Consider the following 24,635-nt stretch of genomic DNA (forward strand, 5'->3'; position numbering starts at 1 on the left):
ACCACATGTGTAGTACTCAGGAGCCTGAAACCAGGATGACAGAACCCATAGACTGTGTGGCACCCACCTCTTTGCAGGTATCGCACGTTGTAAAGGTTTTTAATGCACAGAATGTTTTTGACGGTTTCCGTGCAGTGAGCTATGCTGTATGAAAATGGCAAGCGTTCACAACATTGGATGAAATAACATTGTGTCTTATGTCAGTTTGCCATCAAAAGTATTACAGCTGAAAAGATTTGTCTGACCAGCAAGATATTACCATAGGATTGTAAAAGCTTTGTAGATTGCCTGCTATTTTGATGAGCCTTGCTTTGGAAACCCCATTCTCAAAGTTCCCGAAAATAATCAATTCCCTTCTAAGCAAGGGCTGGTCACGACTGAGCAGACCAGTCTTAATCTGTCACACAGGCCCTCCTTGTCCCCAGGAGAGGATACAAACATCAGACAGAGGTGAGTTACAAATCCTCTGAATAAGATGGCATTCTGGTTGGCATTTGGCTTGTTCTGTGCCGATCATCACTCACTGAAAAGGCACCATGACAGCTAAACAGCAGATCCTAAGCACTTCGGCAGATATCTGCATTTCCATGAATACATGATTTGTATCAGTAATATCCTGTGGTTTGTTTGCTGGGCCCATTTGAGTATAGCTTAAAATGATTTATATTTCATAAATTACTACTTTCTGCTGTGGAAACTTTTGTCACAAGGCTTAGAAGGTCTAACTTAACACTGTTGTCAAAGGCTTGTTTCATCATAGTGAAAATGCCCGGTGTTAAGCCAAATTCAGTAAATCATTGCAAAAATGAGTAGTCAATGGAATCTGAACATGTTCTGTTGGTGAAGCTGTTGTAAATGCTCCACAGAGGCTTTGATGAAGCTTGCAACACTTGTGCTTGCCGCTGACACATTGCTTCTTGACAACAGGGAATGTCTGTTCCCACCACTAGTGAGCTGAAAAGTTTCACAGAGTGGTTTGGCAGTAATACCCTCTCTCCAGAAACAATATTAAGGCAGTTTTATAAGTGTGGCTTGCCCATGCTGTACTGCAACTTCTAAAGACATTCCAGATGTGACCTGTGGGCCATGTGAAAGTACATTGCTCCACCAAAAACAGTAGGCCAGATGCATCCTTGATGTCATTTTACTGACTACAGCAAAGTGACACCAATGATTATTTTGGGCTTGTGAGTGCCTTTGTGAGGTCTCCATGGGCAGTTTTTTCCCTTGGATATAATAAACACAGCATGGAATAACTGTTGTATAAACTATCGTCATCATTCAGGCACTGTCACTGGTCAAAGGCATGAAAGCATTTTGACGAGGCCACGAACAGGAGAGATACGAATGCTGTGCATCTCAGGGAGTTGCGGTTCTGTCAAGGAGAAGAGATACATCCTGTAAAGTGATTTCTTAGAAAAGAGCACCAGTGATCTCATCCCTCCTCCCCTTCCCTTTGGAACCGCATCTGCAGTCTGCATAATCGGCATGACGCTACCCTTCAGCCAGGAGGAAGCATAACAGGCATTTCTTACAGTGACCTCCTGTTAAAAGGATCACTGCAAAGTTAGATCTGTCTTGAGATATTAATCGCCCAGTGCCATCTCATTACGAGTATCACTGTTTGCTTTTGTGGTTGCATGTTTTTGCACAGCAACATGATAGAAAATGCGACTCCTGTTTGTATCAAGTAGGAGAAAATACAAACAGATGCACAGGAGATGATTCAGCTCAGGTGCAAACAGAAGGTGACTCAGTAGGGGACAACTATCTCCACTTAATAAAGACGTAACTCTATTTCACTGGCCTGTTCCGGAACCATCCCAATTAAGGAAGAGTTATTTGTTTGACTTGCAACTCTGTAAAAGAAGAATTGGCTGATAAAATTAGGTCTGCTGTGCTTGTTCCTTCCCTTTTAAACTCTTTAGAGTGCACTTAATGCTCAAAAAGTGTTGGATGCAAGTCCTTTTCTTCTACCAACAGGAACAAAAAGGCAGAAGTGTTACAGGATCGCTGCAATGTGCATCAGTTCTGCTTGAGAGGGATAGCTTCCAGGGATGACAGGAGAGATTCAGTCACTGGCAACTCACTCAGCCTGGAAACAAGAGTGCAGCTTTGTGCCATCACAGCGGCAAATTTGTGATTTGGTCTCTTCTTATGACTGAGACCCCTTCTGATGAGAAACAAGGCAAAAATTCCCATGGATTTTACAGGAGTACCTAAAACTATCAGAGAATGGTGTCTTACGGTTACTCCTGTTAAGAGTGGGGTGACCTGGAGACAGGGCCATCCTTATCGCAGCCTGCTGTGATTTTGAACATCAGGGATCCTGGGCCAACACCACAGACTATCCAAAAATGGTGTATAGAAAGCCCTCTCTACACAGGGCTTTGAAGGTGAATAAGCATTTCATAAGTACACTGCTGCATGTAAAGTGTTCCTTTTTAGGTACTTTGGCTTGTGATGGTGTTAAAAACTGGACTCAGACTCATCTTGGCCAATGTCTTCATATTTTCTATAGCTACAGCTCGGAAACCACTGATGAAGTGAGAACACCAATGTGAGCACTAGGAGTACTCAGTCCTTTTGCTGAACTCGGAGAGGGTCCACATGACCCTTTGCATGTAACAGTTCTGACTTTTTTATTGCCCTCCTTCTGTGGCCACTCCCAGTGCAGCAGCACAGGAAGAACAATGATACAATTCTGGGCTGAAAATCTGGGGTAGATACGGCCTTAGATGAGTATTTCAAAAAAAACCAAAACAAAACAAGCAGGCTTAGGATAGACAGGCATATCTGTGCTATCCGATCAAACCAAATCTGAAATTTGTTCAAGCAGCAAGTCAAGTAAATAGCTGATAATGTGTATAACTGCAAGCAAGAAGCAAGTTCCCCTTAAGCGGGAGGTCCTACATAAGGCTTAAAGCTAGGGTTGCGCTTAAGTGTCCCTAAGCACACCACGTGATTAGTTAGGACTCTTTCAAGTGAAAGCGTGATCAGGTAAATTTAAGTATATCGACATGAAATGGTTAAAAAGACATCTTTTTGAGTTGCCATGCTTCAACCTGGACGTTGCACTCCCATAAATGCTGGGGGGAGTGCATGAGTGCCTCAGGCACATCCATGAAGAGCCTGGGGGCTGAGCGTGTTCCCGCTTGCTCTGGGCTGTGCACGGAGTCCCAAGCACCACGGAGGCTGCGGTGGCACACAGCGAGATCGGGCCGACTGCTGGGGGGAGAGGGAGAAGTGGCAAGCAACAGCAAATTGGTAACATCCTAAGTTGCCACAGGCATTGCTGTGATGAATGTGTTCCCATAAATGTGGCCGTGACTCCAAATCCAGTAGAGATGTGGCTTAAATCCAGTGACACAGACGTTTCCTACATGTTTATAGCCAAAAAGTTGTGAAGGAATGATTTCTCTCCTGTATAGAACAAAGTACAACTAAGTGTTCTCATTGCTGTATAGCTTCATACCTTGTTTTCAAGCCTATCCTTCTTGCCCGTTGTTCTAGAAAGTACTGGATGAATGCCAGAACCTGAGATCCTGCCAACTCCTTGTCAATAGTCGGGTTTTTGGACCTGATCTGTGTCCAGGGACCACTAAATTCCTCCTTGTCTCCTTTAAATGCAAACCTAGTAAGTAAGCCACATCAGGCAAATGTGTTTTTGTGCATGTTTTGTTGTTTGTTTTGGTTAAAATGCCATTGCACAAGGCTTTGCATAAATCCATGTGAAGTTTTCAGACTCTTAGATTAATAGCAAATTGTTTTTTCTGCTTTACCTTAGCACTCCATTGTGTTTACAGCTTCAGTGTGCTTGCTGCCAGTTTAATGACCAGTGTAGTTTGGCAGGGTGGGATGTCTATCAGACTAGAAAGGAAGAATGTTTTGGAAATTATTTTCGAAGAGATGGCAATGATAATGTCGTATTTGAAAGATAGAGCTGAACAGTAAAAACAGATGCTTGGGCTAAGGATCCAAATGATGAAGAAGATACAATAAGGACTATGCAAAAAAGCTTAAAGAGGTAGGACCAAAGCTTTCAAAGATCCTCTGTTGCTACCTCCCATTTATAGAAAAATGGCAGGAGATTACACAAGCCTAGCTAACTTCATTACTGAACTGCATCGTAGAACCACCTGTATTCTGTGCAGGTAATTGATGTTGATATGTAAAGGGACAAATCCTGTCTCAGAGAGAATGCGCTTTGTAAACATGAGAAGAGTGTATGGAAGTTTAAGACAATCATCATGAGGTTTCATTTATTGGTGGTTTTTAATTGTTGTTGCTGTTGTATATGAGAACAAGCACCAGTAGCCCGGGGGCTCAGCTTTTTTTGGCAGCTAATCCCCAGTGTGGCTGAAATGGATCCCAAAGAAAATAGTTGAAAGATGATTTATGGGTAGGTTCACCAACCAACTGAGAAATACTATCCCACAACTAAAGGAGAAAGCACAAAAGAGATTTTCTTTAATCAGAGCATTAGGATAGGCATCATTAGTGGAGTAGGAACAGGGATAGCAAGCAAACCAAAGGGCCAATTTATGCAGAGTATTGAAGTCAGAGCAGAGGTATGGGAATGGAGTAGGCAGGTGTTACCTTTGGCAAAGCACCGGCACAAGAACTCCCAGGGAGATTGACTGGGCAAATCATCAGGGAAAAAAATGTCTGAAATTTAACATTTTTATTATCTGTTTTATTGTCTTATAGTTTAAAGATTTTTTTTTACATATTACTGCATTATTAATAGTAGGTGGATTTGAATATCGTAGCTGTGTCTGTGTCATTTGAAATCTCTTTTTACTGATCAAAAGTGGATTGGGATCCTGTTTATTACTTTTATAAGCTGCTTAATATTTTTTCCCACTGGAAATAAGCTATTTTGAACATATAGTATTCTCTGTAACCTGAATTTTACAAAAGCTGGTGAGAAGTGTATTTGTCAGCAAGTGCTGCCTTCAGAACTGAGAAATAGTCCAGTGCAGTGCACCAGTTCTGGTGCAAATGACATGATCTCATGTGACAGGAAATTTATATTTGTAGGTAAGATATCAATATTGTTAGGCTTGGCTGTGGGAAGCATCCTTACTCAGGAAATCACTTGAGTATAACTTCAAGTATATTTTACAATCTCCTTGCCTTCAAGTGGGCACTTAAGCAATTGCCCGAATCCCTTAGTTTTTCATCTAGTTAGAAATACTGTATATTACTCTGTTGCTGTATCTCTGCAGAGGTCTCTGCTGTATTCTTACCTGCATCTTACACCACTTGCAGGTTTTTTTCTGTTGTCTGTGCTTCCGTAGCCTCTGCAGCAACCACGGAGCGCAGCCATACAGACAGCAAGCTTTAGGTTGTCAGCCCTTGGGTCAGAGCCTCTCTTTTCTTGGCATGGTCTCATGGGCGTACGGTACGGCAGGTGCTTCTGCAGAGGTGACAATCTGCAGCAAGTCACATATTTTTTAAAATCGCTCTTTTTTGACTTTTGATTGCTGATGAGCTCAAATGGAAGAAACTGGACTATTACCAAGAACATTAACCCGTTTTTTTTAATCTGTTCTATTCTAAATGAAACAATAATGTTTTCTTTATTGAACAGAGATGAGGTTTTTCTCTCTCCCGTTCCCCTAGCACCAACACCCACACTCCACTCACAGGGATACCACTCGGTAACAATAAGGTTTCCCTTTTCTCCTGCTCAGCTCAGGAACCTCCTTTTCCTGTTTTCACATTTTTGAAGGACAAAAAAATGGAGCAGAATAAACTCTTCTCCCTGGCCTTATCTGCAGTAAAAAGATTTGCCACCATACCTGGACCTGGAAGACTTGAGTGGTAAAATGCTGCAAGCAGAGCGGCTGCTTAAGCCAGCAAGAGACCTCCTTGGCCAGGTGGTGGATTTTAACCAGTTCCCCGGGAGGGATAAGCCATGCTGTCTGGAAGACGATCTCTCTGGCTTCCCCACCTCTGTGCTGAGAGCGCTGCCAGTGTGCCTGTGCCAGCTGAGAGAGGGAGGGGGTGTATTTTTCTCAGGCTCCTGATTCACATGGTTTTGTCAGGAAAAACTTTCAAATGAGCCCTTGCTGGATAGTCACGCCCAGGGAAACCACTGACCTTGGTGGAGCCGTGCAAATGCAGCTGAGAGCACCGTCTGGCTCAGGATACGTAGCCCGTCCCCATGCCTTTGTGCCTCCCATTCTTTGGTGCTCGCTCGGTGCTATATGCGGTGGCACTGGGTGATGCCAGCCATCCCCATGATTGATGAGTGGTCGGAGGCTCTCAGCACTCAGGCGGGCATCTGAAGTAGGCGTAGAATGGACCATTGTCCCAGGGAGAGACAAAAGGAAAGGATGAGGCTTCTCCTACTGAGCAGTCGTGGAAAGCAAGCCAGGAAAGCAGGCAGGAAGGGGGGAGGCTGTTCCACTGGGAGAGGAGATTGGCAAAAGTTAACTTTTAAATTCCTTTCAAAAAGGAGACGGAGGCTTTAGATAGTCCCATGGGAGCAATTCAGTTGGAGGAGATGCTCCACTTTGCTATATCAGCTTTGTCTCTGGTTGTAATGGTGCCACATACCACTCGCAGCAGAACTTGCGGAAAAGCTGTTTTCTGTCATGCTGCTATTCGCTATTAACAGTCCTGCCGAGTAAATTGCCTCATGCTACCATATTGTTATTTGCTTCTCTTTTAGCTGAATACAAAACCAAATCAGCATGTGAAAACCAGGAACTGAAACTCCACTGTCAGGAGTCCAAGTTCCTCATCATCTACTCTGCCACCTATGGCAGATGGGCACACGAGGAGAGCGTCTGCTCGACAGAAGTGGAGCGGGTCCCCCCCTTTGGTATGTTTTTACATTGGTGATAGACCTTCTACAAATGGGTGCACAGAGACGGGGAGAAAACTTGAAGTCAAGAGCAATTGCATTTTGGAGGCACCAGTGGTTGAAACATGAGAGGGTTTATTTCAACTCAAACAAATTGCCCAGTACAAGGGAGAAACAGAGTAAGAAATGCAGCAAGGTAATAAACTTCCATATAGTTAATCAATCCTTAGTATGGGCTGTCTTGAACTTAAGTGACGTATACTAAATATCAGCTGTTTGCCTCTCTTCTTCCTCCAACTTCTGACAGTGGTTAGGCAACCCGAGTGTCACAACACCTTGTATTACTGTTACGATCTTCTTTGATCTCTGTTTCTGCCAGCTCTTCCTTGCCTTAAATGCAGACTGTAAGGATAAGGTCCACAGGTCAGGGTCCATTGCTTTAGATGCTGCTGTACGACCAGACTCCAAGACTGTGGTAATATTCTAGAAAATTGCCTGGGACTTTTCTGGCACCAAGTCCAGCAGGCAGGAATGACCTATGTATGTAGTACTAAACTCTTGCCCTACAAAGCAGGATGACAACATGCAGAGTGCTTCTCGGGGCTGCTCCCTGGTCTGCGCTAGCTCCTCAGTTGTGATGGGGAGTTGGTGAGAGGATGCTGTCGGCCTGGGCCAGGTGGGTGCAGGGACCATACTTACCAGAATGGAGCACTGTGTTGCAGTGCCAGAAATGTGCCCTCTCACTGCTGATTTACCAGTGCAGGTGCATCCTGCTATATATATTAATATGTAATATTAATGTTGTTATATTAGTAATTAATATATAAACAATACATTAATGTTGCTGTAATATTACTTTGGTCAGACTGTGAACACTTTCAGGCACAGACCATTCCCTTTTGGATAGGTAAAAGAACCCAAAGCATTGTAAGTAGTTGTATGGTCTACATCGATAACCAGTCATTGACTTCACTCTGTGTAGTCTCACCTGGTGTACGATTATGACTTACAGACTCACTTTTTATTGCTAAGTATCTGCATTTATAGTAGTATGTGGTTGTGAGGGTGCTTGATGCTTGTGTGAATAATATGTTCCATGGTTGACATTGAAGGTATGAAGGTAAATTTTCAAGCTGTGGAGAAGGCCAGCACAAGATGCATGTGCTGTTCACATCCCTTAATACTGCACAGGGAAGGACTTATATGACTGGTGCCAGCCCTGTGCAAAGGCTGAACTTTACTCCTAAGAAACATGATGGAAATGAAGTCTGTAAGAAGCATCTCTGAACATCAAGAAGAGATCAATAATTAGTCTTAAAAGCCATTTGTCTGCAAGCTAATGTTTCTATGTAGTTGTACAGATATTATTAAAAATGTATTGGATGAAAATGGTAATCTGTTCTTAGACAAGAATCTATTTAAAATTGCCAGGTCTATGTTTCACACTGGCTGTCTTGTGTGGTCCTTCACAGACTTTAGCTCTGCTTATGTGTTCTGTGGAGGAAACATTTTAGCAGGTTTCTGAGAGATCCTCTGCTCTCACCCCTTACATCCTTCATGATGGTGTTAGTGAGAGCAGAGATAGCTCAGCTAATCAAGAAAGGCTGCCATCTTACTTCTTTCTTGCACTTCATTCATGTCTGGAAAATCACTCATTTGCCTCTAATGTCAGCACTTGCAGTTCACAGATCAGAATACTACAAACCCTTCTCACTGGATAAAGTTTCCCAGGATAAGTAGAGAAAGAATTTGCAACAGCAACAGTGGCCCCCTGCATACGAGCACCTCTTGAGCGGCACCCTGGCTGTTGCTGGTTTCGTGTTCCATAAAGCAACCTAAAACTGTGGTAATCGGAGAGAGCATAAAACCTGAGACAAACATGAGGTAGACCTATAGAAGGTAGATCCTTGCATAGATTTCCCATTACTTAATGAAAGTGCTTGGCCTCTTCCTACATGGTACCAGTAACCCTCTGCAGTGAGTATGATTTTCAAAAGCACCTATGTGGCTTGAGAGTACACATTCAGTTCTCACAAAAGACTTAGCTCTTAGGAGCCAAATCCAATTGACTCCAGATCTATCCATCTCGAGCTTAAATCTTATGTGGTTATTTAAGCACATACAGATATGAGTGGGTGCATGATTAGACTTTTTAAATGTCTGTGTACCTTTTTCTCAGGGAAAGCAATGGTAATTTGAATGTCAACGTGATTTTAACGATTTGAGACAATTTAGAAAACTTACTTCAGCCGCTCTTCATTCCTGAATCAGAGCCCACGTACTTGTATATATTTGCACCAAAAGCTAAATCTGCTCCAACACATATCCATTGTTCTTTCTACCCACGTTTGTGCATCCCAGCCTAAAGGCCGTGCTTGAGCCTTTCCATTTCTTTCACTGCATCACAGGGAAACTATGAGGCCTTTTTTTAGTACAGTGCAGAAGAGAAGTCATCTGTAGGTCCTAATGACAAGTATAGGAAGCCTCTGTTGAGCTCAAGAGGTTTGCATCTATCCATACTTGATATGGTCCTGCTAGGAGTACTTTATTAATTAGATACTTCTCTAGATTTTGGTGACCTCCTGTTACATGTAATATAGCTGATAAGCAATTAATGACAAACAGCAGCTTTGGACTGAGACAGATGTATCCTGAACTATCACTTTTCTGTGAACAGTCTATCAAATCAGCTGACAGATTTTCAGAGCTTTGCTTCAAAGGGGGCACAGTAAAACGTAAAATTCCTTTAGCATAAAGGCTCTTCTCCATATAGGAGATAGAGTATGTAAATCCATCTCTGGTATTGGTGATATCTGTGTGGCCTTGGGGCACTTGTAGGATCCTGAGCCTCAGCTCAACATTAAGCATCTTGGAACTAGTTTTCTGAGCCAGTTTAATAATGTAAATTAGGTGCCATTTTCAATACAGAGGCGGAGGAGGAGGAGTGGCACCCTGCTAGATAAAGCCCTTGCAATAGAGCTGTCCTCTGGTCTGGTTAAGTCTTGCTTACCCTAGGCAATGGAACAGCTTTAACACGAGACAAAGCCAACTGGAAAGCCCACAACAGGATGGGCTTATGGGAAACGTGCATTCAAGTCTCTGTTCTGATTCAGATGAAGAAAAGATTTGAATCTGGGTAAAGATACGAACTGCTGAGTACAAAAAGCTCTCTAATGTGTACCGTAGCTGATAAGACAGCACTACTTCAGTCCCAAGGCTGATACCTAATTATACGTGTAACTGGCACCTTTCCTTTCAAAATGTCTCTTGCTTTTGTTAAAAATGACCAGAAACAAAAAGCTGCTGTTAGAACAACTCATCTTGCTTGATGCAGTTTGGAGGAGAGAGAGTATTTGTCAAAGAATGTGAAATTTCCATATAAGATCATTTTTCTTGTTTTCTATCACTTTCACCATCAAACTGAAATACGGTGTTTTTACATGTCTCTGGTCTTGCTCTCTGACTTGTCATCAGGGCCATTCATTCCTATGAGCAGTCACCATTGCCCACTTCTAAGAACAGCGCGTAAAATCTTGGCTCCAGGCACTTTAGGATATTTTGCCTTCAGGAAAAGTTTGTTCTGCAAAGTAAGCTCCTACCATAAGTCGCAGAGTTCACTGAAGCACAGGGAATTATTTCCATTATAAGATCTTTGGATCATTGCAGAAAAATAAAAAATCCCAGACAGTGTCCTGCTTCTGCGGCTGTTCAAATGACTGGCACTGTTAAGATGGTACAGAATTTACAGAAAGTAACTTCCCTGTTCTGCTGAGATTATCAAAAACTTCACAAGAAAATGAAAGCTTTTTTGGGTGCAGTTTTGTAGCAGATGGTTCTGCTTAGAGGAATCTATTGTGCCAAGCACTAAAGCAGGAAACCATCGGAGTTTGTTCCTGTGAGAGTTGTTGCCTTGTCTGATGTATTATCTCTTTTGTATTTGTACTAACATGTGCATGAGGAAAGAGAAAATTTATTGGCCAAAAGAGGTTGAAGAGTTGTGCCAGAACAGGTTACCATAGAGAGTACAAGGAAGATTCAGGTCAACAAACACTTCTCAAATCATAAATTACTCTTGTAAATACATGAAAGTACTTGAAAGGAGGCTTGGTAGTGGGTCGCCTCTAGCTGCAACTTGCAAGCTAGAACACTAAAATGTCCTTCCCAGAAATTTCACCTGGACGTGCGTTGGCTGGTCAGATGTGCATTCCCTCAAGCACTAATGACCAGCAGAGCCCTGAATTGCCTATCTCCGTTGCTGGAAGGTAGGGTCCTTTCCAGCACAGCCCACTCTGTTACCCGTTCCCACTTTTGGGAGGCTGAGAGGGAAGGTGGAGAATTCAGGCACTCTCGTCACAGCTTGCACCATGGCATGACTTGCCCGAGGGCTGGGTTTTGTTCTAATCCCCTCTTCCCAGTGAAATGGCTTTCAGCTAAGAAGAAGTGGTGTTAGCAAGGCAAGAAAGAGAGATTTCCAAAATCCTGTAGGTTCCTTTCAGCCCAACAAGGTCTCATGATTTTGTTACATAACAGTATTGTGCGATACTGTGATTCCTTTTTTTTTTTTTTTTTTTGTATCAGTATTGTGGACAATTCAAAGGGCTTACATCTCTTATTCACTAACAGTGATTGAAAAGCTTTTGGTTTCCTTCTCTTACTAAGAGAAGTGTACTCCTCCTAGCGTGAGCCAGTCCTTTGTGTAAGTCTCTTGAGAGCAGATGTAAATGAAGTAAAGATGCAAACACCTGTAGGCAGATACGGAAACGCTTACACACTGCAGTTACTAGGTTCATGCTTGTGACATAAAACACAAGCCATGTAAGCTGGCCAAAATTTAGGAAATGCTGGATGTTGAAGTACAGACACTTTAAGGAGTGCTTAGTCAATTAACAGAAGCACTGAGCCCAGTTCTCCAGAGAAGGTAACTATGTCCTTTCTAGACTGTGTCACTGGCTCAAGGCCTGGGTTTGCTGTTCCATTCCTGAGCATCATCTGCTTAGCATATATTTACTAGCTAAGTATGGGGCTGATTTCAAACACCAGCCCTGTGGGCAGTCATGCAAGTGGCAGGCTCCTGAATGGAAAAAACCTGAGGCTGCAGAGCAGTTATTTTAGTAACACAGCATAGGACCTTTTACAGGGAAGCTGTGGAAGAGCAAATGTGCTCCAGCTGCAAAGGCAGAGGGATGGTGTGAGCAGGGTAGGTGCAGAGGCACTGTTCTGTAGTAGGACCAGGGCTCAGGGACGTGGGGTAGGTTGACATCTCCCTTTGCAGCTTCTGCCTTGCCACTTTGGGTGGGGGAGACAACAGTCAACTGAATGTTATGGGTGCAAAAGTAAGGATAAAATTGGTCAATTTTGCTTCCACCACAAAAATCCTGAAGTCGATTCTTTCTGTGTGCAGACATCAGGTGTGAAAAGTTCCTTGTCCCTGTCAGTCTGAGCAAACTGGGAAGCTTAGTAGGTCTTTTGAGCCCCCAAAGGTGCCAGTAGGAGCCATTGCACCCCTTGGCCCCAATGAATCTTGCCAAGACAAAGCTCCCCAGAAAGAAAATGTGTTGAAAGCACTGGCAGGATGAGAAGCGGTTGTTTGAAGGGAAGAAGAGAGCAGCCACCATTTTTAGAGTCCAGTTAACTTTCTGCTGAGATGAACAGGGAAGGTCACATTTGGCTGAGCAGCTGTTTGAAGTCACTTGAAGCATGCTCAGACGCACATCACTTCATCCCTTAATGTTTGCTTTACTGGCAATTCAGGGGTTTTCTTGTGTATAGTTTTTTCTAGATTAGATTTTTGAACTGTTTGGAAAAGTACACTTGGCAGTCACATCTAAGATAAGCCAAGGAACTCCTGCCTGTCTACGTGCAGACCCAAACGGTGCGGAGCAAAGCAACGAGCATTTGAGCAGGGGGGGTCTGGTTCCTGCTGCTGCCAGTGAGCGGGGAGCTCCACGTGTCTCTTGCCCTCGCTGTTTGTGCTGGCAGATGGATCCTTCACTCTGTGCATATGCATGTGCAAGAGGGGGAGAAGGACCAGGGTTGTCTGGGGTTTTGGGGTTTTTTTGTGCAAAATACTTACAGAATGAATTCTGAACTCAGAGCCGCTTGTAAATAAAACCAAGCCACGGGCTAATCTCACGCAGGCTACGAGGGCCTCAGACCAGGCACCACAGAGAGAGGGAGAGAGAGGGTGCAGCTTTTCAGAAAGCCTTGGTGCTGTATTCACCTCTAAGGAATGGCCCGTGCTGGCAGTTAGTAGTATTTTTAGTGTATCATACTGCCTTTTTAACTGGCAATACTTGGACCTGGAATAGAAAGATATCAGCAACACTTTTTGTAAGTGCTGACGATCATATTGTGTGGTTTTGCTAGAATCAGTGGTTCAGATGCCCCTTTTCTGATGCATAGGCAGGCCCCTGTGTGCTCTGCTCTTGCATAAATTACCATATTATTATGGTAACTTTCTTTAGGAGTCTGCAGCCTTCGCTTGCTCCAAACTCCATAGCTTCCCCTTGTCAATTCTTATCCCCAGAGCTGATATTTGGGCTCCACAAAGCACAAGCCATCCCGATTTGGTAGTGTGAAATCTTTGCTTTCAGTTGATTTTAAAAGCAAGCTCCTTATTCTTTTGCGGGTAGGCACAGCCCAGAAAGCGTAAAGCAGCATAAGCCAGCAGCTTGGGATGAAAGCAAGAAGCAGCTGGGCTCTGGTACTGGAGTGACAAATTGTGGAGGGGTGTCTTTTTTGGGTGCCCTGGTCCTTCACCAGCACGTTACTTTTTGTGTCACGCGGATCTACATTTGAGACACATCCCCTACCCACCACGTCTTGAGGCTCGCCCCGTGCAAGGGAGAAGGCAGCAATTAGTAACTTTTGGAGAGGGTGTGACAAGGACGCTGTTGCCAGAGCTTGGCACAAGGCGCTCAGGCCAGCTCTGGCTGCTCCATCATCTGCAGGGCTTGTGTGGCAGCGGGGGAAAGAAAGGGAGGGAAAGCTCCTACTGTCTGAATTGAGAAAAGCTTTAAGAAAGCAGAAGACAAATTGCTTCTCATTAAAGCCTGCATGATTTATGGCATGTCATTTGCATGCCAAAACTTTCCTAAAGAAAGCTAATTAGGGAGCTGAAAGAGCCTTTCCTCCAGAAACAAGGCTTTCTACCCTAACTGTTAAATAGCTGCAGTCAGGTTTGATAGTTTATTACTGAGTTAAGAACCACTTCTTGACACCCGTATCTCCATGCCATCCATATCAGTGTCTGTTTCAAAAGATCCACCGGCAGTCTTGGTGTGTAGCGGGCAACTTTGGGAGAAAGGCGTGAAGAATGGAGTGTTTTCCCAGCCACACATTGCTGCCTTTTCCACCACTGCTGATGGATGCCACCAGCCTTCTAGCATGCTGGGAACGTGTCTATCAAGAGGCAGTTTATTTTAAACATGTGGTACCAGTTTAGCAAGCTCTATAAACATATGTGTAGCACAAACATTATTTAGATATTCAGAAAGAAGACACATTGCATATTTATGTTCATCTCTTGATTTGCGATTTCTTCGGGACTGTTCAGTAGGACTAGTCACTCATTTACTCAAAATGCAGCACTGACTGAATCCTCTCCTCATTCAGACACTGCAGTAAGGTGTTTGACCAGAAGGAGGATAAGTTATTCCTAACGCGCATTCTGCGTTGCTATTAGACCCCAAGCAAGTTTGGTTGAAAGAAGCTTGGACGTGACATCCCTTCAGCACACACTGATTCCTCTGACTTCGGTGCAGATACACTTCTGTAATGTCTGCTTTGGGAGATTGCACAAAGATGCAGCCGTTGAAAAAGGGGCCTTTGGTACCGAGTACACAGAATTCCTCCAAGCTGAACTCATTGCTCTGCTGGCATATCAGCTGCTGGGAGAGCTACTGGGGAGATAGCAAGGACGCACATAAACCAGAGAAAAAATTGAACATTTTTTGACTGAATCACTGAAAGCCAAAATCTTGTTAGACCACAGGAAGCTGTTACCTTGGTTTGCATTCACTCACCTGTGACACCAAACAAGCCTTGGGAAGTTCTCCAAAAACTGGCCTGCCAAGACCCTGCAGGCATATGACAACTGGCTCCTCAGGTAGAAGAGCCAAATCCAACATGAATATAGATGATAAGGAGTTATTAACTCCCACAAAAACATGAGCAAACATCTACCAAAGGCAAAATGAAACATGTACTCCCTGTATCACTGAATTTGTAGAAAACCATCAGCACAACAGCCTCCTGTTTTTTAAGACACTGTGACTAGCTCCCAGGGCAGGAAATCTTGTAGAAAACATAATTCAGTTTGCCAGATTGCTGTTGTGCTCCCAGTCCATTCATTTATGAATCATGGGAACTGATGAGATGCATCTGCGGGTCCTGAGGGAACTGGCAGATGAAGTTGCTAAGCCACTATCACCATATTTGGGAAGTCATGGCAGGCTGGTGAAGGTCCCACTGACTGGAAAAGGGGAAACATAACCCCCACTTTTAAAAATGGAAAAAAGGAGGACTACAGGCCAGTCAGTCTCACCTCTGTGCAGAGAATGGATTGAGAGCAGCCCTGAGGAGAAGGACTTGGGGTTGTTGGTTGATGAGAAGCTCAACGTGACCTGGCAATGTGTGCTTGCAGCCCAGAAAGCCTATCCTATCCTGTGCTGCATCAAAAGAAGCATGGCCAGCAGGTCCAGGGAGGTGATTCTGCCCCTCTACTCCACCCTTGTGAGACCCCACCTGGAGCACTGTGTCCAGCTCAACATAAGAGAGAGCTGGGGTTGTTCAGCCTGGAGAAGAAAAGGCTCCGGGGAGACCTGATTGTGGCCTTCCAGTACTGGAAGAGGACCCACAAGAAAGCTGGAGAGGGACTTTTTACAAGGGCAGGTAGTGACAGGACAAGGGGTAAGGGCTTTAAACTGAAAGAGGGTAGATTTAGATTGGATATAAGGAAGAAATTTCTTCACTACGAGAGTGGTGAGGCACTGGAACAGGATGTCCAAGAGAAGATGTGGCTGCGCCTTCCTTGAAGTGTTCAAGGCCAGGTTGGATGGGACTTTGAGCAACCTGGTCTAGTGGAAAGTGTTCCTGCCCACGGCAGGGGGCTTGGAACTAGATGATCTTTAAAGTCCCTTCCAACCAAAACCATTCTATGATTCTATCTGATAATTCTTCCTGGTATTCTCCAGTTGTGTTTTTACTTGCCAAAATAAGCTGCTTGGCTGCCTAAAATGTCCACCCAAATACATCCTTACTCATCTAAAATTGCCAGGGAGTGAGGCTAAAACAGATTATTTACTTAATCGGAACTCTCCAAAGGTTTAGTTCAGCCTTTCCTGCCTGCCCAGCAGCCTCCCGGGACACATGGGCGTTAGGTTTTTAGGTCTCTGAAAAGACAAAGAAAGAGTTGCTCTCCTAAAAATCCATGTCCAAAGCTAACCCACGAGCCCTTTACCAAACAAACAGATCAGCCCAGTATCTCCCACTGGCTCCGCTCAAGTATGTGACATCTTTAGTGCTGGTGTCAGGGGATTAACTCTAAAAATCACAAATCTGCCCCGCTTTCACATGTTAAAGGTGAATCTTCTTTCTCAAGAGCTCCAGTCTCAAACCTCCCCTTTCTTTCCAAGCAAGACTGATTAGGGGAACCTTTGGGGTGTCTTTGTGAGCACCATTTCTCCTTCCTCTGGAGAGGCACAAATGAGCTTCAGCAGCTGGAAGGTGGCAAGGTGCTGTCCTTATCCGAGTTTTGTTATAGGAAGAAAGACTGGCTTAATGGCCAGAGACGTATGGTTTCAGACCTCTAGAGCATGCCTGTCTCGGAAGACCAGAGTGAGAAATATCTGTCATCCACAGAAAGTCACAAAATGCGTGCGGTAACGCTGGCTGGAAGCAGGCAGCTTCAGAAAAGTATTACTCCCAACTCGTCACTTCTGCATATTTCCTGTTTGGAAACCAAAACTGAGCAGGGCTTTTGCTTTGTGGCTTGGAGTTTAGCCCATGCAGATACCAGGAATTTAATCGCATCTAGAGGCATTCTTTCTTTTTTTAAAGCAGATTTTTTAAAGTTTGTCTGACACACACGCTTAGCCACTCAAATAATTTCAGCTCCAGTTTAAAATCCTGCTAATCAAGTTTTATTATTTTATAAATTGGGGTAGAGGGCCTAAGTCTTGAGTAAAGAAATCCCCGCTCCAAGTGTAAGCGTTAGCAAGGCGGGTTTTCACACACGGCACATGCTTCTTGCTCAGTCCGCAGGGAGAGGTTCAGCAATCTGGACTCTCTTCATCTGCAGAAAGTCAGGTTGCTTTGAAAATGCTGTGGGTTACCTCATGTAATTGGGGCACGAAGGCAGCGCTGTGTAGATGCCGTTGAGGTTGCTTGAGGCATGCAGACTTGGCTTGTGGTGGCAGCCTTACTAGAACAGCCTGGAATTTGTATGGGAGGAAGAAGCCAAATGTTTCCCTGGTTAAATATTGAGCCTGTTTTGACCTTTTCGCCACGGCAGAATGGCTGCTACCAGTGACAGGCATAATAAATCAAAAGGTACCTTTAATACACCGAACTTCACTGTAGCCCTAGCTGTTTTGACACACAAAAATTCATCTTGCCTGACTTGAGCTGAAATTAGGCATTCCGTCAAATCATGTCAATAACCCAGGGACCAAGAAAAAGACCTGCAAGCAGCATTGCATCTCCCTTTATTTGCACACTCATCTTGAGATGGAAGAGATGGCGAGCTATTTGAATGTGCTTATTTTTTCCAAGTGATCATGAAGGGGACGTAGAGGTCTTGTACGAGGCACCTCATTTGGAGGTGGACATGAATCTTAACTGCAACCAGAGCATACACCTGGAAGTCAGCGTGAGGTAGGCAGCTTGCTGCAAATTCACATTCGCATTGCAGCTGACTTCCTTGCATTGACAAATCTTAATATTTAATTCTGAAATCCTGCTTAGGCAAACATACGCCTGAAATCAATAGCAAGATTTGTATCTCTAGTCATGCATGTAGCAGCTATAATTTCTGATAACACCAGTGTTGTATATTTATGGTAATGTATTTTTCTTTCAGATTGTTTGTCTTACACGGCGCTAGAAGTTTTATCAAAAAGGTGTTACGGGAAACAGAGATGCAAAATCGCTGTCACTAGCCAGGATTTTGGAAGTCCGTGCCTACCTGGAGTGACAAAATACCTTAACGTCAGCTATGCATGTGGTAAGGGCAAATGCGTGATCATTTTAAAGCTGTCATTCTGCTTGCAAAGCAAACCAACACCAAATGGTGCACGCATACGGAGACAGACACACACACATGCACACAGAGGCTTCCTAAATCTCCCCTTCCTTTTAACATAGGAAGTTTGGGACATAGCCGTACAAGAGCAACCAATTACATGAACAATCCCATGGGCAGAGCTGCAGCTAATGTAAACTCAGGCGTTAGGGTTTTTTTCCCTATTAAAATGCAATTGATAATAAAATGCAAAGTATGTGGTTTAATATTTTGAGAAAAATTACCAACATAAGAGTCTGCTCTACAGAATTCACCTGCAACAGAGCTAGGAAAAATAAGCTGGCATTGCCTGCCATCAGTGCAGGTAAAGCAGTCCAGCATAATTGAAGCACTGTGTACAAGACCAGTCCTGAAACTTGATTCACGTGAACACACCTACAGCCTTCAGCCTTGCAGCAAGATTTCCTTTCTTATGGGCAAAGTCTTACTAAAAGTAAAGGTCTGAGGTCCCTTGCAGGACTGAAGCCTACTTCAGCTCATTCATTCCTCAGACAAGTGGGAACAGTTTTCCGTATTCTTTACCATGACTAATGTATTTACATCAGGGGAAAGCAGAATTCTTACAATCTTTTTCTCAAAAGCAAAGGCTGTGGGACAGCAAAGTGTAATATCACTAAAGGTGAGAAAAAAAGGTGGTTGCAGAACTTTAACGTAGTGCCTTATTTTGGTATTGCACATTGTTAGGAACAGCTGCACATTTCTTAAGCCTCGATTTCCTCAGGCTCTTGCTTTCTGCTGCTGGCTAGCTGTGGGGTGGAAGCGTGAGGGGCGAACGTCTCTCACGCGCCTTTGCTTCAACCCGGGGATGCGTAAAAGCTTTTTCGCCAAGTTACCACTCTGCTTACCGTGCGCCGCTCAGGAAGCTGCCAGCCCTGCTCCTTTCTGGCTCTTTCTGGTCTGCAAGGAGTCACAGCAGCAGGTCCACGGGGACATATCACAGAGTCCTTTTGCAGCATCTCTAGCAAGTAGTGGTCAAAGGGCACAGGTTATCTGAGACGTGCTTTTGGGAACAGCAGTGTAGGATTGATTACCAGATCACCATGTACCTGAAGATCAGAGGAAAGTGAGCCCCTGCTGCTTCCTTGCTGGCATGGGAGAATTTTTTTTTCAGTCTCCCCGTGAGTGAGTTGTCAGGTGAGAGGCACTGCAGTATTTCAGCTTTGTATTTTTGAAGAGAGATGGAGATCTGCCTTTGCACTAATATGTTACATTGCCGTGCAGTTGCCTTCATGCTGTATATGAATGAGTTAATGGAATTCTTTTTAATTAGAATAAGGATAATTATAACAGATCGTTCTTTCTTGCACATCTGTGTACTAGAAAAACCAGTGTATGTTTGTTTGCAGTGAGGTTATGCATTCTTTTGTTTAGTGAAGTGATTTTGCAAAAACAGGTGGGTAGTAAATAGTGTTCTTGTGTGTTGCTGGCACATTTTAAACTTCTTCTTTTGCCAAATCCTCCTGAGCTGTGCAATCTGAAGCATTAGCCAATGATTTGCAGGTCTAATTATTTTACAGATCATCTAGTGAACATGGGAAGAGTTTGGGCATATTCCAGAATGACATTCTACATTCTTTCCCCTCACTAAAAGATCCCTGCTAACCTGATGCTTCCCAAGATAAGGTAAATAGGCCTCCGCCTGAAGTGACCGGAGCACAAGAGAGCAGACCACGTTCTCTGAGGGCTCTGCCACACTTGAAAGGATTTCCATCATGGTCAGGAATGTGAAAAAAATCATACTCCCCACCTCAGTGGTCAGCAACCATTTAGGGCTAGTGTATCTGGCTGCGTTTTTATTTTTGCAGTTAATTCCTGCTAGTAAAAACTTAGCAGGAGCCAGGAGGTGCTGGTTTCTCGCAGTCTCAATGCCCCCAGTGACCTGCTTGGCATCACCTCATGTCTGCACAACGTGACGTCTCCAAGCTCTTGCTGAGCCTGGACTTCAGGAGCCTCTCTCAGGAAACACAGCTCCCCGTGCCCTGCGTTGTATCTGCGCTCCCTGGATGCTGTTCAAAATCCATCTGTGGGCTGCCTTTGGCAGCTTGCAGTAGGTGACTGGCTCCAACCCTACTTGACGAAGAAGTGCTGGCACAAGGCGTAGTATAAATGTGATTATCTTGATAAAAATTCCTCCTATTAGTACCAGCTATTCTGTGCAGCGACCTGATGCAGCTTATCCTAGTTAAAGTCCTTGTGTCTGAAATGAAGCCATAGCAAAAATTAACAGGGCAAGCAGTCAGGAGCCTTCTTTGTCCATGCCATCTTGAATTAAGCATCCCCCTACAACAAATATTTGAATGGCATATGAAATAGCTATTCAAACCTGATGGGAAGACATGGGGAAAGGATTCAGTCCTGTAGCAAGCAAAGCCCTAGGAAGTTCCCCCTGGGAGGGGAGCAGGAGGAACGTCAGCACAGGGTGAAGGAGCCCCCGCCTGGGCACCAGGCCGTGTGGCAGGAGCTGCAGGTCACACAGAGGCGCTGGGTATGGTGTGTCCTCCCAGGGTGGTGTTCGTAACACGTGCGCGTTGTTCCTGACAGCCAGGCCTGCAAATTCAGAGTGCAGTCTGAAAACAAACCAACCTGCTCACTGTCTGCCTCCTGCACCAACAAAAAACACTCTGCCGCTGGAAAACAGTTCAGAATTACAATGAGGTACAAGCCAAAATAGAAATGAGCTCATTCTCCCCTATCTCTGTTGGCCTTCTATTGCAAACAGGAGCGGAGAGTCCCCCAAAAATTCCTTCATCAGGAAAGGAAACAACTATGACTTTGAGCCCACACACAAAGAGAAGTTCTGCTCAGAAACAAGTGCTATTTTTAGTTGTTTTTCAAACAAAACCTATGCTAAGCCCCAAATCTCAGTCTCCTCTGTTCCATTTAACTTTTCTTAACACTACTTATTGGCAAATGTTTCTATGTGGGATAGAGGTGAGCTTCATACTTGAAATTTCTTCCTTCCCCCTCTCCTTCACATCAGTTTGAAAATCAATCAGTCTGCCTTCACATAGCTCAGGGACCAGGTGCCAAGAGCTGGGTATCTGAAGGGCCCATTCATCTAGCACATGTGAACTCTCAGTGTCTGCGTGGTGCACCTGCTTTTAGCTCATTTAATTATTTTAAGAAGAGTGTGAAAACTTACCAAGGGAAAAAATGAAATTAAATAGAGAAGGACGCAGCCCATTCCCACCCAGCGCATCTCTTCCCATCCCGAGCACCTTCTTCCTCCTCGGCGACCATTTGACTCGGAGGCTGCACAGCGAATGCCGCACAAGACTTTCAATCTTTCTCTGAGAATTACAGTGAATTATCCTCTGTCAAAAACCAGTATCTAGACACAGTTTAGCATCTGACTGTAGCCCAGCTGTTGGCCAATTTTGTCTCCTATCCACTGGTTGGCACACCCCCTGTGGTTTAGAAAAAAAAGGGGGCAGAAAACAAGGGGGCAGGTCCCCCCACTCACTGTATGTGGCTGCACTGATGTTTCTGGAGCTCCACGAGGGCCCAGGGCCCAGCGTGTGAATCCAGCCACAGCTCCAGAGCTGCCCTCCCCAGCCTCTAGCAAAGGACAGCAGCATTCATTATCTGTCCCCTTTGCTGTTCTGCTGATCTTTAGGTGAAAATTACTGGCTCTCTACCTGTGCATCCCATCCCTTGGGCTTGCTCTGCCTGCCATGCTTGCCCTTTTCCCCCTTCCCTGCCCACCCCACCTTCCTTTCCGTCTTCTTCCCAGTAACTTTCCCTTTCCCTCGTCCTTTCCCTCCCCCCCAGCGCCAACCCTGTGAGCAGCATGCTCTTCGCCACCCTCCCCACGCCACAGCATCCTGGTGGCCGTGCCCCCTGGCGCGCCGGATCACTGGGTGGTGGTGGAGGGAGAAGGACACGTTGCTGAGCCCAGCCCTTCTCCTGGGGGTCCCGCGTACGCAGGGCCCTGTGTTTGCCAGCTGTTGGGGTTGGAGCATGACTAGGTTATCAAAAGCCACAGCAATGCAGCAGCAGCCCCAGCCGGGTCTGGTACGGTGGGAGTAGGCAGCACAGCTCCACCTGGAGCTGCACCACGCGCCCCCTCTGCAAACACCCCTGTCCTCCAGGTGTGAGGGAGCATCTCTGGGCCACCAGGGAAGCTCAGGCTGGCTGCAGCGCCAGGGCCAGGCTTGCATACCGGCAGGGCTGGCACTTGCCCACCCTGGCTCTGGACACAGCCGCCCACTCCATCCTCTGAGTGGTGGAGCCACCTGCTCCGATCCCTTCAATACCGCCGTCGGAAACCCAATTAATAAACCCGGGGTTAGCAGTGGGGTTGGTAACTAACTGAGGATCTGGTTCCTGAAACTAACAGTACACAATTTGTCTCCCATCTTTTCAGTTCCCAAATTCATCCTTACGGCTGTCAATCCCCTGGTCACCGATAGTGAGTCTTCCATCAAACAGAACGATGGTGCGTACCATCAAAAAAATACAGTTTGCTGCTCTCCTTTGTCTTTGATTGAAATAGGATGCTTTCCCACCACAGAGCTGAGGGAGGTGGGAACCCTGCTGAAAGAGCTGCTCTTCCCCTCGGAGGGCAGCGTGACGGGCTGGGAGCAGGATGGGACCCACACGAGCACGGTCCTGCTGTCATGGCACTGCTGCGGAACGAGTGACATGTCCAGACCCTCCTGTAACCAGCCTGCTGTCTTCTAACTATGGTTGAACCATGGGAAGAGTAAAAGTGAAACAGGGTGAAGATTTTAAGAGTTAGGCCAACACCTGCTCTTCTTAAAGGCAAATCAAATTAATGACGTGCCTAATGCATATTCGCTGTCATCAGTGACGGGAGTGCACTGCAGTGGGCTGGGAAGTCCACTGAGAGCTGTGAAGCTTAATGGAAATAAATCATTTCAGAAAGCTTAATGGGAATAGGCGAAGGGTTTTGCTTGGTAATAGATCCTTTTAAATAATTTTGCCATTTTCTAGATATTCCGCATTTTCCATACTTGGTTATTTATACTTTATTTCAATTTGTTTTTTATTTATCAAACATCGTTTAGTCTAATGTTCCGCAAGTCTCCTGCGGCACAGCACTGGCCTGCCCGTGTTTTAGACAGACTTGTTAGATCAGAAGTTACTGGGTGAGTATGGGCTTAGCAGCTTCATCATCTGCGATATGATTGAATTTGCTTTCCCTCCTGGTGTCACAGGTGTCGACCTTGATCCAAAGGAATCGAGTCTTCCAAAGAAAGATGGAATTATCGTCAGCAACTCCTTGGCTACATTTGCATACCTTAGAGGTAGGAAAACGAGGCTGAGATTGTTTGGTTCATTAGATGGTGGCATATCAGGAAATGGGAGGATTGCATTAGAAGGTCACGACTTGTAATCCCATGTTTATAGTAACGGCATTATTACAATATAATCTCAGTCTTGTGGATGGGACAATCGCAGCGTAATTGATATTTATAGAATACTTTCCATCTTGAAGGATCCAAACTCTTTCAGAGACTGCAGCCAAGATCTTTTTTTAATGAGCATTTTCAGTGGGGACTGTCAGTTTTTCAGTACTTTTGAAAACCCGGTCCTGATCTGGGAGCAGTGCTGGAGAGATCCATTTTTGGAAATGTTGGTTTGCATACATGTAAGGATCATCAAGGGGCATTCAAAAAAACCAAACATCAAACCCAGCCATCGCTGGCACAGGGCATGGCAGGTTTTGTGACTTAGCAACACTAAGGCGAATTTTGTTTAGGCAAATAAATTCATGATCACCAGATCTCTTAACACCACAGGAGAAGGCATGAATGCTGGAAGCGAGCAAAGGCTGATGCTGAGAAGTGACTCTGGAGCTAAGATTGCTGCTCTGCTAGAAAACGCCCAGAACCAGGCAGCATCATCCCACGGCCTTTGTGAGGGCTTCCCCCGCCAGCACCAAGGGCGGCCACAGCCTGCCGGCACTCCGAGACAGACTGTCCCAGCCGGTGGCACCCGGCTGCCCCCCACAGCTCTCCCCAAACCTCCAGACCCCACCACCCATGAGCCCTCCTAGCAACCGCCCAAAGAGACGGGGTTGGATTTTACAACCCATCGAGAAAGGCCGTTCCACATCGGTCTCACTTGTTGCTATACTGAGAAGTCAGACTATGTCAAAAAAGAAAAATGGTCCCTACCCAGCCTGGCCTGGAGATGCTGCCCTGGCTCCGGCGAGCCCAGAGTTGTTGTTCCCATGCCCCCTCTTCATAAGGGTAAGGCCTGTTTTGGCAGGATGGCTGGAAAAAAAAAAGTGTATGCCTGTGGTAGCTGGTTGAGAATGCTAGTAGGCTGCTAATAAAAAGATGGGGTAATGGTGCTATTTTATAATGTTACTAAGAGGCTGGGGTTTTTGCGCAGTAACTTGAAGAGGCAGAGATGGCTGCATTCAGGCTGCAAGTGCAGGGTGGGTTCAGTGCACGACAGAAAAAGCCTCCCCACACCCCCTGTCCCCCCGAGCACCCCCCACCGTTGTGGCTATGTTATGCGGGCGCTTCGGAAATGGCACGGCAA

The 24,635-nt window shown here is 45.1% G+C and overlaps 1 protein-coding gene across 2 annotated transcripts in view; it reads left to right on the forward strand.

Moving 5' to 3' along the window:
• EVA1C (eva-1 homolog C) overlaps window positions 1-24,635 on the forward strand; it is a 25,441-nt gene that overhangs the window by 90 nt on the left and 716 nt on the right. Inside the window, exons 1-6 of one of the 2 annotated variants that reach the window (XM_035896516.1) lie at window positions 1-77; window positions 3,514-3,637; window positions 6,683-6,835; window positions 17,898-18,041; window positions 22,486-22,565; window positions 23,299-23,389. The exon at window positions 1-77 is cut by the window's left edge and continues 90 nt beyond it. In XM_035896516.1, the coding sequence (XP_035752409.1) occupies window positions 6-77; window positions 3,514-3,637; window positions 6,683-6,835; window positions 17,898-18,041; window positions 22,486-22,565; window positions 23,299-23,389 (664 nt within the window). In that variant the 5' untranslated portion in view covers window positions 1-5. The remainder of the gene's footprint in view (window positions 78-3,513; window positions 3,638-6,682; window positions 6,836-17,897; window positions 18,042-22,485; window positions 22,566-23,298; window positions 23,390-24,635) is intronic. The other variant, XM_035896517.1, reaches the window with a different exon arrangement.

The sequence above is a fragment of the Egretta garzetta genome, unplaced genomic scaffold, assembly GCF_000687185.1.
Source record: "Egretta garzetta isolate BGI_Z169 unplaced genomic scaffold, ASM68718v1 scaffold45, whole genome shotgun sequence".
Classification (NCBI taxonomy): Eukaryota; Metazoa; Chordata; class Aves; order Pelecaniformes; family Ardeidae; genus Egretta; species Egretta garzetta.